This window comes from Sinocyclocheilus anshuiensis, unplaced genomic scaffold (assembly GCF_001515605.1).
Source record: "Sinocyclocheilus anshuiensis isolate Anshui unplaced genomic scaffold, SAMN03320099.WGS_v1.1 scaffold598, whole genome shotgun sequence".
NCBI lineage: Eukaryota > Metazoa > Chordata > Actinopteri > Cypriniformes > Cyprinidae > Sinocyclocheilus > Sinocyclocheilus anshuiensis.
Genome location: NW_015547660.1, coordinates 422,685 through 439,273, shown reverse-complemented (window position 1 = coordinate 439,273; position 16,589 = coordinate 422,685). Strand labels below are relative to the sequence as shown.

The following is a 16,589-nucleotide window of genomic DNA, read 5'->3' as shown; positions in this document are numbered from 1 at the left end:
ATATATATATTTATTGTTTTTTTTTTTTTTTCATTGTAACGTTTGTTTAAATCTGAAGTGCTAAAACTGTTTGTCTATTTCAGGATTCAGTGAGATCTTCCAGCAGAATAAAATGATTGTGTTGAACGGTCCTGTGAAGGAACGACCTTATCTCAGTCTTTATTAAAAGCAGCATTTTTCCTTCGAGTCATTCGAGGTCAAGCACAACAGCCTCCAAAAGCCAGTTCATTCACTCACACGGAAGAAAGAAATGACACGGCTTATCATAACAGCCACTAAATACTTTATAATCGGACATACCAAAACACAGGAATTCTTCACATTTCATTCTTGTTTAGACAAGTTTTCATCTGAGCGAGAGCTTGGACTCGGTAAACATACTCATTCTGACGGCATCCATTCACTGCAGAGCATCCATTGCTGAGACACTGATGCAATGCTACATTTCTACAAATCTAATGAAGAACAAACTCATCCTGATCTTGGATGGCTTGAGGGTGGGGACATTTTCAGATTTCATTCTTGTTTAGACAAGTTTTCATCTGAGCGAGAGCTTGGACTCGGTAAACATATTTTCCACACTGACATGCGATTTAATGGCTACCGTTCATTGATTCAAATGGGACGAGAAAGCATTCTTTCCGTCTCGCTGCCGTGAGGGAGTTGCGAGTCCCCTGGCGTTTGATGAATGAGTGGACAGGACTCACCGGCTGGCGGTTCTGAGTTGTGGGCCAGAAAAGGGCACCTTTCTAAAGCTGCCAGGTGGCCACGGGCCAAGACAGCAGAGGAGCCGTGGAGTCTGTACCAGCACTGAACACAGCACCGCAATCACAACGCTTTCCATCTCTGCTCTCACAGATCAAGCGATCAAAACAGATCTAAAAACATGATGAGCCTAACCAACGCTGGCAAAAAGGAGACGTCATAAAGGCTAGATCTTTGTTCTGTCATTAAATTTATTAGCTTTTCTGTGTATTCAATTTACCTATAGGCAATTAGAATCATGCTTAATATAAATACATTTTTAAAAATACACTAGTGGACAAAAGTTTGGAGTCAAGCTTTTTTAAAGGGTTCATATTATGCTATTTTAAAGATCATTATTTGGTGTATTTGGTGTAACCGAGCCGTTTTAGGTAGGCGTGGCTGACTCGTAACTTTTATAAAGAATATCTCTTTGGATTTGAGACTTTAGTCTTTGCAACTTTACAGATCTTCTTTATGCACCAAGAGCTTGTAACACTCCAAAGAGAAATGAAAACTTGAAATCGCATCATATGACCCCTTTAATGTTTTTAAATGAAGTCTCTTCTGCTCACCAAGGTTGCATTTATTTGATCAAAATACAGTAAAAATTGTGACATATTATTTCAATGTAAAACAGCTATTTTCTATGTGAATACATGTTAAAGTGTAATTTATTTCTGTGATGCGCAGCTGAATTTTCAGCGTCATTACTCCAGTCTTCAGTGTCACATGATCTTCAGAAATCATTCTAATATGCTGATTTGCTGCTCAAGAAACATTTCTGATTATTATCAATGTTGAAAACAGTTGTGCTGCACAATATTTTTGTGGAAACAGTGATACATTTTATTTTTCAGGATTCACAGATGAATAGAAAGTTAAACAGAACAGCATTTATTACAAATAGAAATCTACTTTAACATCATAAATGTCTTTACTGTCACTTTTGACCAATTTATTGCATCCTTGCTTCATAAAAGCATTAATTTATTTTTAATTTTTGAACAGTAATCATGGAGATTGCGACCTGCCATCTATTTGTGCTGTGAGATCAGTGCTAATGGAAGAACTGTAGCCTCCGGATGAAAACATGTTTGTATGTGGCTGTAGTAATGAATGTGTGCTTGGTCGAGTCTCAAAAGAAGAGCAGTGCTTCATGGGAAGGTTTAGGGGGTATCCACTGATACAGCGCTGACTCACAAACAGCGCAAACATATACACACACACGCACACACACAGACACAGACACAGACACAGACACAGACACAGACACACTCACACTCACACACACACACACACACACACACACACACACACACACACACACACACACACACACACACACACACTGCTGACCGACTATTTCATTCACATTTACTGTAATGCAGTGTGAGTTGAGGGCCTATGATGGACATCTCCTCCGAGGGTCCCGTGGCTTAATGAAGTCCTCTGGAGACGGTGGACTGATTGCTTCACAGTACCAGGGAGGAGATCTCCATCCAGAAAAGTCTGTGGGGGTGAGGATCATTTTTCCATAATCCCCTGCTGAACACAACCGACTCGTGCCAAGAAAAACAAATCTCCAATCGCATTAATTAGCGACAATGTTAGCGGGCGGCGCTCAAGACGCGATGTTTACAGGATCTGATGTAAGTGTGACATGCACAGCTGAGAGTGAAACACACAAGAATATCACGTTTCATTCAGACTAAACTCCACTGGAGGAACTGGAACATTATAATGAGAGTCATCCAATACTCTGGCTCTTTTAACCTTCAAAAGAAAGCCAATTTTAGGTTTCCACTAGCATATCGCACAGATAGGCACACTTTAATGGGACCAGGTTCAACATGAGGGTCAGCGGTCTCACGTTTATTAACGCATGTGAGCTTTTATGCTTTGAAAAACATACACATTTGGTTTTCTGTGATGTTTTGAACATTGCTGTTGCAAGTTCTGCTTACTGTATTATTCACATTAAGTCACTTTTTATCATATGAAACATGCTTTGCTCATATTCCAAAGCAACTTATATGATGCAAGTAACATTAAGCACACAAAACACGCACAAGCGCTAGGAATGTTTAAATTAATCGTTGCATCGATGCATCGCGATGCGGAGGGCGGCAAAACACCAAAGCGGGCATTTAATAATGCATGCACTATTTTTAAATTTTAGATTCTGAGCTTGGTTTTGTCTCACATATAAAAATGTGTGTGCGCTAGAGAGAATCGTGGAGGCTTCATTGCACAGAATATACGCTGTGAGACACTGAGATTTATTTCAGTGTTTTACTTTAGATATGCTTAGATTCACAAAACTCACGTACTGACAGACTTTCACATGCGCTCTGTGTTAGTTGTCCTGAAGCTCGATCGCGGCTGCGGTTAAATGCACTTGCATCTCCGAATACTTTTATAATAGGAAACTGATGTAAACAGAGTCAGTTTTCAGAACAGGACAAAACATCTGATATGTGTTAATAGATCTGTGCATTAGTGTGAACGCAGCCTATTAAGCCTGCTACTCTCTATGATGTCGTTAGTAATAATAATAATAATCAAACAGCAATAATGCTGAGAAAAAAATAAAAACCCATAACTATGATTGTGTGTAAACTTTCAGATAGTCTACTTAAAGCACTCTTTTGTTTATCACTTGTAATTGTCCTCTTCACGATTTTTTACCTTCTATTTGCTTGTATGTTTTGAAGCTATATTTAGTTGGTTAAATTCTTAACAATTGTTGATTTATAATTAATTTGTAATTATTTGGTGTTGAGGTAGAGGTACGCAAGTTTATTAGTGTAGTGTATATTTCCACCACAGCAGTAATTTATTATATTATATTGTATTATTTTATTATATTAAAACCTAAATAAAAAAAAAATACATTGTAGATGTAATCTGTAATCTATCTATTAATAAAAATAATAATAGGCAATACAGAGAAAAAAGAAAAGTTACAAATTTTAAAAACTGCTCTATAAAGTGGGTTTGTATTTAAAGCTGTTTTATTGGAGATTTCTTTTTGAAGTAATAATAATACTAAGCATAAATCTGAAGCAAATACTTTACAGTTGTGTTGAGAGTTATGGTTTCTTGCTTTGTGAATCTGGTATTTATCCATAATGAAAATAAAATGCCAGACAACATCTAGCTATGACAGAAATATCACACGTTTTACGATGTTTTATACTAGTGTTGTCAAACAATTAATCGCGATTAATCGCATCCAAAATAAAAGTTTTTGTTTACATAATATATGTGAGTGTACTGTGTACATTTATTATGTATATATAAATACACATCCATGCATGTATACATTTCAGAAAAATATGTTGTGTTTATATTCTAAATATATTTATATATAATATAAAATATAAGAATATAAATATATATATATATATACTGTATGTGTGTGTATTTATATATATATATTATATATATATATATATATATATACATAATAAATATACACATGCATATATTATGTAAACAAAAACTTATATTTTGGATGCAATTAATCGCGATTAATCGTTTGACAGCACTAATTTATACTTATTTTTTTTCCTTCCTATTCCATTCTGAATACTTTAAAATTTAAAGGATTTATTGTGGAATGATGGGAACTAAAATACACGTTTATTATGTTTTTACACTTTCACTATAATGTTTGTAAATGTTTCATTTCAGTATTTTACATTATTTCAGACTGTAATAATAAAACGTGACTTGAACACCGATGCAGCTTGTCTGTGTTTTTTCTCTCAACAATCAAATTGTAACCCAGCGTGACGTATAGTCATGTGGAACTAATTTTCCAGAAAATACAGTGTATACATGTGGTGTCTGTCAGTGAAAATATTCAAACATGCACAAGTCAAATAAACATCTACTAGCCTGTGCGGTTATTATTGAGCCCTGTGTGGTCTTAAAAGAAAGAAGCCCTCATTGCGTTGCGGTGTTACCTGGTGACGTGTGCGGCTCTGGTCGAGCAGCTGTATGGATCGAAGCTTCTGCTGCTGCAGCTGCTGGATGGCGAACTGAAGCTGGTAGTTTCCCGCAGCCGGTGGCGGCGGCTTCTGAGCGCTGAGCAGATCAACGTCACACACCGACTCGGCTTCACACGCAGCCCTGAGACTGAAGACCAACAACAGCATCAAAACACTAGTCGAGAAGCATTTCAGTGTCCCAGCAGGACAAGAGCAAACCTGGTACTGATAAATGCTGTTAGCGGATGCCAACAGCATCATTTGAGATATCAAGCACCTTGTAGATGAGAGTAGGATGCAAGTTCATGTTTATGCATCTCAAAAAAAAAAAAAAAAGAACTGGATTACCTCTCTCACTTTATTCCAAAGGGCTGCTCTCCTTATATATATATAATTTACATTTTCTTTAGGATACAAATCTACCTCATCTAATGCTGTAGGGAACCATATTACTTGCACATAATATAGATATAGATAATAGATATAATAATCAACACAAAAAAAAAGATAGTTCTTCTAACTAGATAGATTCACTTCTAAATCTAATTATAAAATGATGTGTCTACTTCATGTCATTGTTGAAATATAATCATTTACACAGTGGCTGACATAACTTGTTTTCATGACAGATTTATTTAAACATACATTAAATAATCAAGACATCATTACTAATGTGCTGTGGACACTAAAAGACTTGCCTGACGTAAATATAACGCTATGTGACATTGTTTACATCTTTGCATCAAGCGCCATACAAAATACCAAAGTCTGTCATTTTCTTCTTAAAAAAAGAAATTTCTTAACTTGTTTTCTACGAATATTTCCATGAATCTGGCCCTAGAAAATAATATGCTACTAAACAAAGCCAGTTCTCATCCAATGTGTTTATTATGTAAAGAACGCAAACACATTTCTTAATAAAAAAAAACATGAAACCAAAACAGATCGATTTAGTGAGCAAAAATTATACGTTATCATGCTGTATATCCGTTATCTTTAGACATCTTTAGTTACATTTTTGGCTCGACCCACATGCACCAAAGCGTTTTTCAATTTGCATTAGAAAATCAGACTCAAATAAAACATACTTTTTTACTTTTCTAATCAATTCTCGAGCAATTCTCTGTAGTGTGAATTACTATGTGGCTGTATTCCTAATTCATAATCACCTTGAATGAAAGCATCTGCTAAGGGAATCGATGGGAATGTAAATACAGAAGTGAATTATTCTGGAAAAAACGCGTAAACTCAGTAAAAGCAGTGCTTGTGCAAGAGGCTACATGAGAACAGCAGAGCCAAAGACACTTGGGATCACAGAGTCATGTGAAAAGAACCATCCACCCATGCAATTCTCATTTCTCATAACGGTTTGTGTGTTGGAAAAACAATTGGTGACCCATGACACAACCTCAAAGACCGCCACCTCACCACATCTAGAGCACAAACCTCCACGTGAACCCGAACATCAGCGCAGCTACTTCCAAACAGACCTTTGACAGTTCATCATCCGCTTCAATAACAGCTTCACAGCCTCCGTTTAATCGCAGAACCGCAGGTACTGAAGATGTTTACCAGTAGAGCAAACATGCTTTCCACAATAAGCTGCCAGAATAACGGCGGTGGGGAAGCGGAGGATGTGGGGTCTTCACTGTTAGTGTCAGATGAATGCATGCGCTAACTTCATGACAATGCAAGCCGTTGTCTGTTAGACAGTTTAGATCGATTGAGAACATCTACTACTTCTAATAATAAATGCTAGCAGTGACATTTTGTTGCATTTCAGCATATAAAAAAATGAGGTCACACATAAATGTGACCCTGGACCACAAAACCAGTCTTAAAAGGGTTAGTTCACCCAAAAATGAAAATGAGCTTGTGTTTTACTCACCCTCGAAGCATCCAAGGTGTATATGACTTTCTTCTTTCAGACGAATCCGAGACGAGTCGGAGTTATATTAATAATTGTCTTTGATCTTTCAAGCTGTTTAATGGCACTCAGCGGGTGTTGCAGTCGAACGGTCCACAAGTCGTCAAATAAAGCTCGCGCACTCATAATAAAACGTGCCGCAGACGGCTCCGGGGGATGAATAAAGGCCTCCTGTAGCGAATCCATGAGTATTTGTAAGAAAAATATCCATATTTCAAACATAATAAACACTTTTCTCTCACTTCCGTTATCTATCATACGCGGATCTTTTCCGGCGGAAGGCGTATGACGTATGCGCAGCGCGCGCGCCTCTGAGATATGCTAGTCTCACGAGTTTGTTTAATAGAAGCGAAGGAAACAAAGTTTCCTTACTTTAGCAAAGGAAAACCAGTCTCCTCTTGGTTTACATCGAAATCCTCCGACATTTTTCTTTACAAATCTTCGGTTTGTACTTCTAATTCGTGAACGGCGTTTTGTTTTGTTCTCTCTCTGCATTCGTCACTCATCTCGCAACGCCTACGTCTTACGTCATCCGCCGGAACTGCTTCAGTGGATGACAGTCAGCGGAAGTGAGAGAAAAGTGTTTATTACGTTTTAAATATGGATATTTTTCTTGCAAAAACTCATGGATTCGCTACAGGAGGCCTTTATTCATCCCCCGGAGCCGTCTATGGCACGTTTTATTATGAGTGCGCGAGCTTTATTTGACGACTTGTGGACCGTTCGACTGCAACACCCGCTGAGTGCCATTAAACAGCTTGAAAGATCAAAGACAATTATTAATATAACTCCGACTCGTCTCGGATTCGTAGCCAGGACAATTTTTTATATAACTCCGACTGGATTCGTCTGAAAGAAGAAAGTCATATACACCTAGGATGCTTCAAGGGTAAGTAAAACACAAGCCAATTTTAATTTTTGGGTGAACTAACCCTTTAAGTGTCAATTTTTCAAAATTGAGATTTATACATCATCTGAAAGCTTAATAAATAAGATTTGCATTGATGTATGGTTTGTTAGGATAGGACAATATTTGGTCGTGATACAACTATTTGAAAATCTGGAATCTGAGGGTGCAAAAAAATCTAAATATTGAGAAAATCGCCTTTAAAGTTGTTAGCAATGCATATTACTAATCAAAAATTAAGTTTTGATATATTTACAGTAGGAAATGTACAAAATATCTTCATGGAACATGATCTTTACTTAATATCCTAATGATTTTTGGCATAAAAGAAAAATTTATAATTTTGACCCATACTATGTATTTTTGGCTATTGCTACAAATATACCCCAGCGACTTAAGACTGCTTTTGTGCTCCAGGGTCACAAATGAGCCTCGTAAGCAAGAAAGGACAGCCACAGAATGTGATTACCACCATAATGCAGCATTTCAGGGAACAGGGCAATAAATGCATTGAGCTTTATGTTGAGTTTGAGTTTGAGCTCGGCTCCAGTGTGCCGTGCCCCCGGCGTCCGCGCTGACTCATTAACACAACACTGTTATCCCAGGGTGGAATTTCTCACTCGCCAACCAGAGGAAAGTCCTGTGAAGCCCAAGCCATCTGGGTCCAATTAAGGTGAATGAAAAGCTTTTATTAAAATGAGGGCATCAATGTATCCTTTACAACTATTTTTAGTCCCGCAACCTCTTAAATTAGACATGTGTGCAAGAAACCTTTACTTCAGCAGTAACATATGACTCCAAGTTCAGTTTATTCACATTCCTTGAAATTACGATGCACGGCTGAATCCTGCTGAATCCATTATGATGTACAGCTTTAAAGGATATGAAAGAATAAGAAAATAAAATATGAGCTGGTCGGGGGAATGGTTACAGATAGTGTCAGAGGTGCTAGTCAGTTTAAATGTTCAGTAAGCACTCTGAATGATGATTGGCTCCTGCTTCCTTTAGTTTCATGTATTCTAACTCAACTCCACTGCCAGAACAGCAGATACACTATACCAGGGCTATTCAATTAGTTTCATTTGAGGGCCGGATTATCGAACTGAAATTTTGAAGGGGGCCAAGGGGGAGGGGCCTGTCCCGATCTCTTTCTGAGGGGCCTATAAAATTAGAAATTAAATTTAAATGCATATTCAGCAGTAAAATGAACCAATATTATCAACACTAACATCTATAAAAGGTTAACATTAGTGCTGTCTGTGAATCGATTTAAATAAAAAAAACTAATTATTCACACATTTTTCTGCAATTAATTGTGATTAACTGCATATTAATATATTTATATTGTCATAATTTCACATTGAACCTCCAAATTAATGTAGAAACAATATAAAGATGGTATATTTTAAATATGTGTTTAATGGCATCTTTTTACTAAGTAGCCTATTATTAACAATGGGCAGTATTTTTGATAATGCAATACTGCTACTGATGTCTCTATTAAACGCACTTTCCCCTTAATTTTAGCCATTAATTATAGCAATTCAACATTACAGTATAATTGAAAGTCATTATTTTTTACATTTAGTAAGTTCTGAAAAATATCATTTTTAACTTTAAATATAAGTGAACTTAAAACAATCTTCACATAAACTATAAATTGTATATGCAACTATAGATTAATCTTTATTCAAGCTACAAAACTTAATCAGCAACTAGAGCAGTCGAGTGATTTCTTTTTCTTTTGTTCTGTGATTTACATCAATGACAGACTTCATCAGATTTCACTTTAAAAGCAGCGCTGTCACTTTAAAACCTGATGCACATGATGCGTAACTGACACACATCCGATTTTCTCCCAACTCTTTATGGTCATTTAGGACTTTATAACTCATTTAAGACCGTGTTTACGAGGTCACTCGCCAAAACCCAGCATTTTGACATAATTGTTTGTGGTTTTGTCCGATGAAGCACTACTGGCGTGCTGTCTGAAGCAGCTCAGAATACAGCCGAACGCGCAGTCTTTCAGACTATACTCCATTTGATAATCATCTTCGTCCAGCGCTATTTCTCGACAGAAGTTATGACCGACAACACTGCCTTTATACTCCTTTAAACTAAAGTTGTGGATATGTCATAACCACCTCACACAAGCGCTTGTCAGCGCTGCCATTTATTGATGTTGCGGTCTCCGGTTATTGTTGTTGCGTCTCTCATCCCTTTCTTTTGCGGCTGTGAAACAACGGCCCGGACCAGTGTTGCCACCTTGTGGACAAACTAATTAGTGCAAAATAATGACCTGCGCGTACTCTTCCCTCGGGCCAGATGAAGATGAATGGCGGGCTGGATTTGGCCCGTGGGCCGCCAAATGAATAGCCCTGCACTATACACACTACAGCACTACTCGAGGAGTCGTCCAAGAATCCCTGCATGTGGCATAAAAGCCTGCTGAAAGACCAGTCTACATCTGCATGCACTTCCAAGCTGGTCCGAGCTGGTTTACTCTGGTTAGTGCTGGTCTGGCTGCTTTGCCACTTTTTAATAACAATCATAAGCAATCCAAACAATCTTTGGTAACAAAGTGAACAGAATCAGAGCGACACCATCTCTGCATGCGTGGCTGAGTTTTAGTGACTTATAAAGCGCTTTTTGGAATGAATGCGACAAGCACCAGGTTCACTTTATTTTCACATTTACATAATTTCCAACATTGTTTGTGAATCTGCTATGAGAAGCTTGTATAAAACAGCTGTCAAGTAAAGAAAAACTTCAAGCTTCCTGCAATTGCAATACGTGACAAAAACAATACTGTAAAGCTGCTTAGTAAACACAATCTGCATTGTAAAAAGCGCTATATAATGGTGACTTGACTTGACTTGAATATAATGTGATTTGAAACAATTTTGGCTTCAGAGAGCATCTGACTGTAACTGAGCCCTTACTAAAACAATCACTGATTACAGATTAATTACCTATGGGGTCAGAAATTAACTTTTGCATTAAGGGACAATATTTGCCGCCTGGAATTGATTATTATTATTATTGTTTACCTTTGTAAGGGCAATTTTATAATGACTATTTTATAAATAGTAATAAATGTGATGCACTTATGTAAAAACTCTGTTATATCACTAAAGCTGTCAACTTTGCAAAATCAGTCTCTTACATCGCACTGAATGACTCCAGACATTCTCCGTGGTTATGAATTTGTCACTGCATTCATAAGCTCAACAGAAATGTGTGATTGGTTATAATGCTCAACGCTGCAAACCGAGCGTTAAAAGAAATCTGATGAAACCTGAGCAAATCTACTGTAAATGTAAGGTCGGAGTTTACACTTTTCACATTAGTGATGCACCGATCATGATTTTTCATGGCCGATTCCAATTTTTTACAAGCAAAATGGCCGATTCCGATTATTTTTTTCTTTAAGCAACAAACAAGAAAGAATGAAAGTATACATAAACAAGATGCTTATTTGGTATTTAACAGGCCAAACGGGCTTTTGGCTATTGAAAACAATAACTGAAACCATCTGAAATTAACGGCAGTAACTGTGCAGTAAGCACATTCAATACAAACATAGATGGTACTGACATCAGCATTAAGCTTTTGTTTTTAAATTGGGTTAAACTACACAAAACTGGCCTTAAATGAAAACATTAACTGTAACCATGTGAAATTAAAGGCAACAGCTGCATAGTTCTACAATCCAAACAACACAATCAACTTCGAAATACCTCCACACAAATGACATGTTCGCGAATGATTACAATGTAGTCTGTGCACGCAGACGCACTTCCGACAAAAAAAAGACAAAAAACCAGATCGTGCGATCGCTGATTGTGCATTATAAACAAAAACCGTCCAGTTCCGATTTATGGCCGGTCAACCGGTGCATCCCTACAAATAAGGCGCAAGTGGGTGGAGCTAAAGAGTCTTATGCTGATGTATTCATCTCTATAATGCAATAAAGACCAAGAAGTGAAAGTTTGCTTTCAAAATAGGCTTTTGGACTAAAATGTAAGTTTTTAGGTCTAAAACGTACAGTGTGACCACTTATATGTCAAAAGATCAGGGAAAATGAGATTTCTCAACTCTAATATGAACAGTGTCTCTATGTTTTGACTAGTGTAAGGGAGGAGAGTGAGTCTGAGAGATGCTGAGTCAGTAGACAGAATCCCTCAGGAGTGTCTAAGGAGGACACATCTCTGGCTCCAGATGTGAGGAGGGCTGCTGGATACTGGATCCCTTAAATTTCACGTAAGTAGTGGAATTTGCATACATCAATGATTAGCAGAATTTGACAGCTGGCCCTAGAACTATTATTGCAATCATACACATCTGCTTGGCTACACAGAGGGTCGTAGAGCTGCAGAACCGCTGGCAGTCGATCAGCTGTCAAGAAATTGCAGACTACTTTGATCTATTTCCATAGTTTTAGCATGGGATTTGAAAAAAAAAAAAAATAGCACTTGGTTTTAAAAATATGGGAGGGGGGGAATCATTTTTGGTTTAAAAAATGATGAAATCACTTTGACCTTCACGTATCAAAATTCTTCAGAGAATTTCTTGTTTGGATCATATTTAAATAAACTATTAGTGTTGATTTATTTCTAAATAATTGTTCTTATGTATAGCAAAATATATTTACTATTTAGTTTGATGGGACCAGTGTATCTATTAATGGAAATGCATATTCCTTTCTGAAAGCTCATTATACACTTGTATTTTATAATAAGACATTATAGGGCTGTTACGAATAAAATGAAATCAGTAGTAACAAAACCGATCTTTCCACTGCAGAAGAAACAGAAGCAGCTGAAGTGGCATTTAGATGCAGCAAGTGACTGTCTTAATGAGTGAATAATTGAGGCATTCATTCAAATGATTCGTTCAGACGGCTGATTCATTCAAGAATGAAGCAAGCGCCTGTCTTTATGAATCGACCACTGAATCATTGACTCAAATTATTAATTAAAAAATGGGAATCATTCAGTAGCCTGACGAAACACCGCTGACACTGTGTGTTGCTCAGAGATGTGGGACAGTTCTGCTGCTAAGTTTGTTTGGAACTATTTTCGTTAAACAAATCCAGCAAAAACAGTCATATTGACATTATTGTACTAAAATATATGCCCTAAGTCACTTAATATTAACTACTCGTTTGAAGTCTTGTTTAAAATCAATGTCGAATTTACAATCGTACTGATTTTCGGGGAAAACGGCACTCTCTTAGTCGCGTCATATTAATTAATTAGGCTAGGCTTTATGTAATAAATATAAAAACTAAATATTTTTTTTTACCGTAGTATGTTTCTTCTGTGTGCAGTTGTGTTCATTTGTTTCGATTTCTCCATGAGATTGTCTCACGTGAGTCTCAACTGCCGCGACCTTGTTACTATTGATTATCCATTATGAATTGCCGTTTACACCAAGTGTAATAAAATCAGAATCATTCTCACCGAAATTTTGGTGCTTCCCTAATTCGATGTTTTAATAAGATTAGATTAGTTGTCCGGTCGGGCAAGTAAAATTCTCTTTCACTTGCCCCTTCAAAAAAAGCACACAGATCATCAAAAGCATTCTCTCGCGCACCCCTGCTGGTCGGTCTTTGCACCCCTAGGGGTGCGCGCACCCCAGTTTGGGAACCGCTGCCTTAAATCATTATTTCCCAGATCCAGGCTCTCGCTGGGGGCAGGTGGGCAGGAGGACAACAGAACACTAATGGTAGCATGTGATGAATTGCACAGAAGACAATAGCGCTGCATTGAGCACTTCAGTGATTATGTGTTTTTGTAGGCCAACCCCTGTAATTTTGCATCACCCTGCTTTCCTCGACAAAATTTTTCCATTGGCAGAAAGTAAGCCTTGTGACCAACAAAAGTTTATGATTCTTACATAAATTGTTCATTATGATAATAACAAATAAACACAACCTTTATGAATTTGAAGCCTAAATAAAATTGGCATAAGTAAATAAGCTAAACGAAGATATAAACGAACTACACCATGGTCACGTGACTTCAACATCATAACCATTAAACTTCAACAACTCTGTCAATCTTTGTTTTAAAACAAATATTTCCTGAAAGTTTGATTTAGAATAGTTTGCAAGAGTATGATTATAAACACAACAATGCTGTGAAAGCGACTAGTGAGTAGGAGTTTATCTGTTCAGTGTCATAATGTTTAATGTCCCCAACAACCTCTGAAGTCCCATTTAGACACTTGTTATCAACCGCCTTTTTCAAGACACAATGGGGGTATTACTGATGTATTTTATGCTTTAGAATAAATCTTGAAAATATCTTGAGTTTGTGTTCACCACAGACCTTGTTTCAGGCATTTAACTAAAAACTCAATGACAAAATGAGAACTTGTTCCCAGGTTTTGGCCTACAAAAACATGGCATCCCTTCAGCACTCTATTATTGCCATCATAAATCACAAATAAGTTTCTTTAAAATAAAAGTATTAATTGTATCATCAACCACTGTATCATCACTAAAGTCAGTGCATGAACCTGTCACCTCCTGACACTCAATCAAGTGATTCTGATCCTCATAAACTTCAGCAGCTGTCAATATATACAGTAGGACTGTGTGTAAAAGTGTAAAAGCCATCAGCAGGAGTAATCCTGAAATACTACGGTCGGGATGAGGAGCTGAGAGTCGATTCAGCACTATCCGCTCAGTGGGACGCCACATTCTTCCAGCCTATGACACAATCCAAAACCTAAATATTCAATAATTGTGACATTCCATTACCACTCTAAACCACGTCTATTATTATCATCATCATCTGCAAGTGGTACCAGTAACTTACTGGAAAAGAATCTCGACCGACGCCAAGAAAAGAGGCAGCTGAGACAGTCGTCCAAGTGGAACTAAAATCACCCAAATATTTCAGGCTTACGTCAACGCTGCCACATACCTAATGTGAAAAATAACCCAACGCTCAAGCGCTCAGCTGCAGGATTCGGTTAGCAAATGGCCATTCTTCATTAGCATCAGACTAAACGCTGCCATGCAGTGAGGGAAAAGCTGGTGGAGGAGGACAATGGCTTGGAAGTGCTGATCCAGCATACCTGGCAGTTCCTGGCTAGCGCAACTTCAAAGGTCCCTGCTTCTCTTTGAAAGCCATTTCGCCTAACCCCCTTGGCTTCGACAACAGCGCACTTAACGGCTTCAGCATGTTTGGCACAGACCACTGGCCCCAAAATCTTGGATGTGGAGGAGGTGCTCAAAAAAGCCCCCAAACATTAAAGACAGCAAGAAAGGGCTGAGCAGTATATCAAGAGATATTACGGTGCACTATTAAACAAGCATTCGTTTGAGATTCTCCACAATGTGCAGGCCAAGTACGAGGTGAAGGATAACGGCAGAGGAATTCACTTCGGTTTTAGTGTAGTTTAGCACACGGTAGCCGGCGGAAAGTTCCAGCCAGATGCCTAACAAATGGGATGCCACGTTTTGACCAGGAATGAAATCTTCCGCTGCAAACAAAAGGCAGTCGGGCAGAATCTTCTGGGGAAAAAACAGCATTTTCTAACCATTCTTCCCCAACATGATTGGCAATTAATCTCAGTGGAAAGGACTGCAGCGGGATAGATGAATCCTTGTCTAATGTCTTTTCCACCCTCCACCGCTTTACAGTCAATGTAATGGAAAAAGTCCTAATATTAGAGATGAGCTCCGCTCTTAAATATGAGTCCTGACATACTGAAGCAGAGCAGTGATAAAACAAACGCAGCCATCAGAAGGAGAACGCTGGTAAAAGTGACCGTCTACTTTAGATATCACCATAAAACCACATGTCGGCGGGTCTTACAGATTCTATATAACGGCTGCGCTTTCTTTTGTGGAAATAATAACATTTTAAAAAGGGAAAAAGCCAGACATTCCAGGAATTCCCTGACAGTTCCATACATAAGGAAGGGTTGGACTGGAAAAACAGTGGGGGAGATCAGGGCCAAAGTGTCTGAGACATTGTCACTCGCATATCACTGTAAAAATACAGGAGAAGCGGCGTGTACTTAACCCTTCCGCTGCGAGGCCTGGAGAAATGGCAGTGTCATGACGTTCGTCCTGCTGTGAGAGCAGAGCTCAGAAACTCACATAATATAACACTTGCACTTGGGCCACGGAGGGTGACGACTAGTGGTCGACCGATATATCGGCCGATATTTGGCATTTTTCAAATGCCAAATCGGCCGATAAGTTTTTCTGTTTGGCCGATGCGTTCGAGGCGGGACTTTTATTTTTATGCTACTGAGAGCGGCAGCGCCTGAACACACAGTGCTCACATTCTCCCCCTTGTTCGCCGTCGTCGTTAACAGTTCTGTCTAATATGGATAGAAGTCTGTCTAATAATAGAACTGATAGAACTGTTAAACAAAGGAATTAAAATGTATACAAAAAGTATTATAATGATTGCTTTTATATTATTAGTATTAGAAAGGCAAACATTATAATACTTTGTCATTTGCCATCAGCATTCAGCAAATACGCATTTACATCATTTAAACAAATCTTTGAATGGTTAATGAAAATTTTATTTCACAAACCTTGCAAACTTAGTCTAATGCAGTTGTGAGATCTTGTGAAGTGTGCATGTGACCTGCATGATCGCGTGTTCTCTGTGTGACGATCGGTCCGTGCGAATTGAATGCTTTAAACATTAAATTCTTGATTTCAAATTATGCTGCGCTTTATGCATTTGCCCACTGTCATATTCATGTAATTTTCACTGTGTGCTGCATGTAAAATGAGTGTTACCTTGGTTTTATTTGAAAAAAATATGATTCTCAATGCACACAAACTTCCCAGAATACTGAGTGCCCTGTTGGTTACAGTTTACTTCCTTTTTAATTATATTTTTATTAAATATTTATTTATTTGTGAAAAATACTTTGTCATCTAAAGTATAAGTATGTTTATTTTACAAATTTACTTTTTAATCCATTTTCAAATGATTTCAAATTTCTTAAATATTAATTAAAATAAATACAA

The 16,589-nt window shown here is 37.7% G+C and overlaps 1 protein-coding gene across 3 annotated transcripts in view; it reads right to left on the bottom strand.

The window, feature by feature from the left end:
• ttll5 (tubulin tyrosine ligase-like family, member 5) overlaps positions 1–16,589 on the bottom strand; it is a 131,937-nt gene that overhangs the window by 25,366 nt on the left and 89,982 nt on the right. For all 3 annotated transcript variants that reach the window (XM_016504488.1, XM_016504491.1, XM_016504490.1), the window contains one exon: positions 4,719–4,890. In XM_016504488.1, coding sequence (XP_016359974.1) covers positions 4,719–4,890 — 172 coding nt within the window. The remainder of the gene's footprint in view (positions 1–4,718; positions 4,891–16,589) is intronic.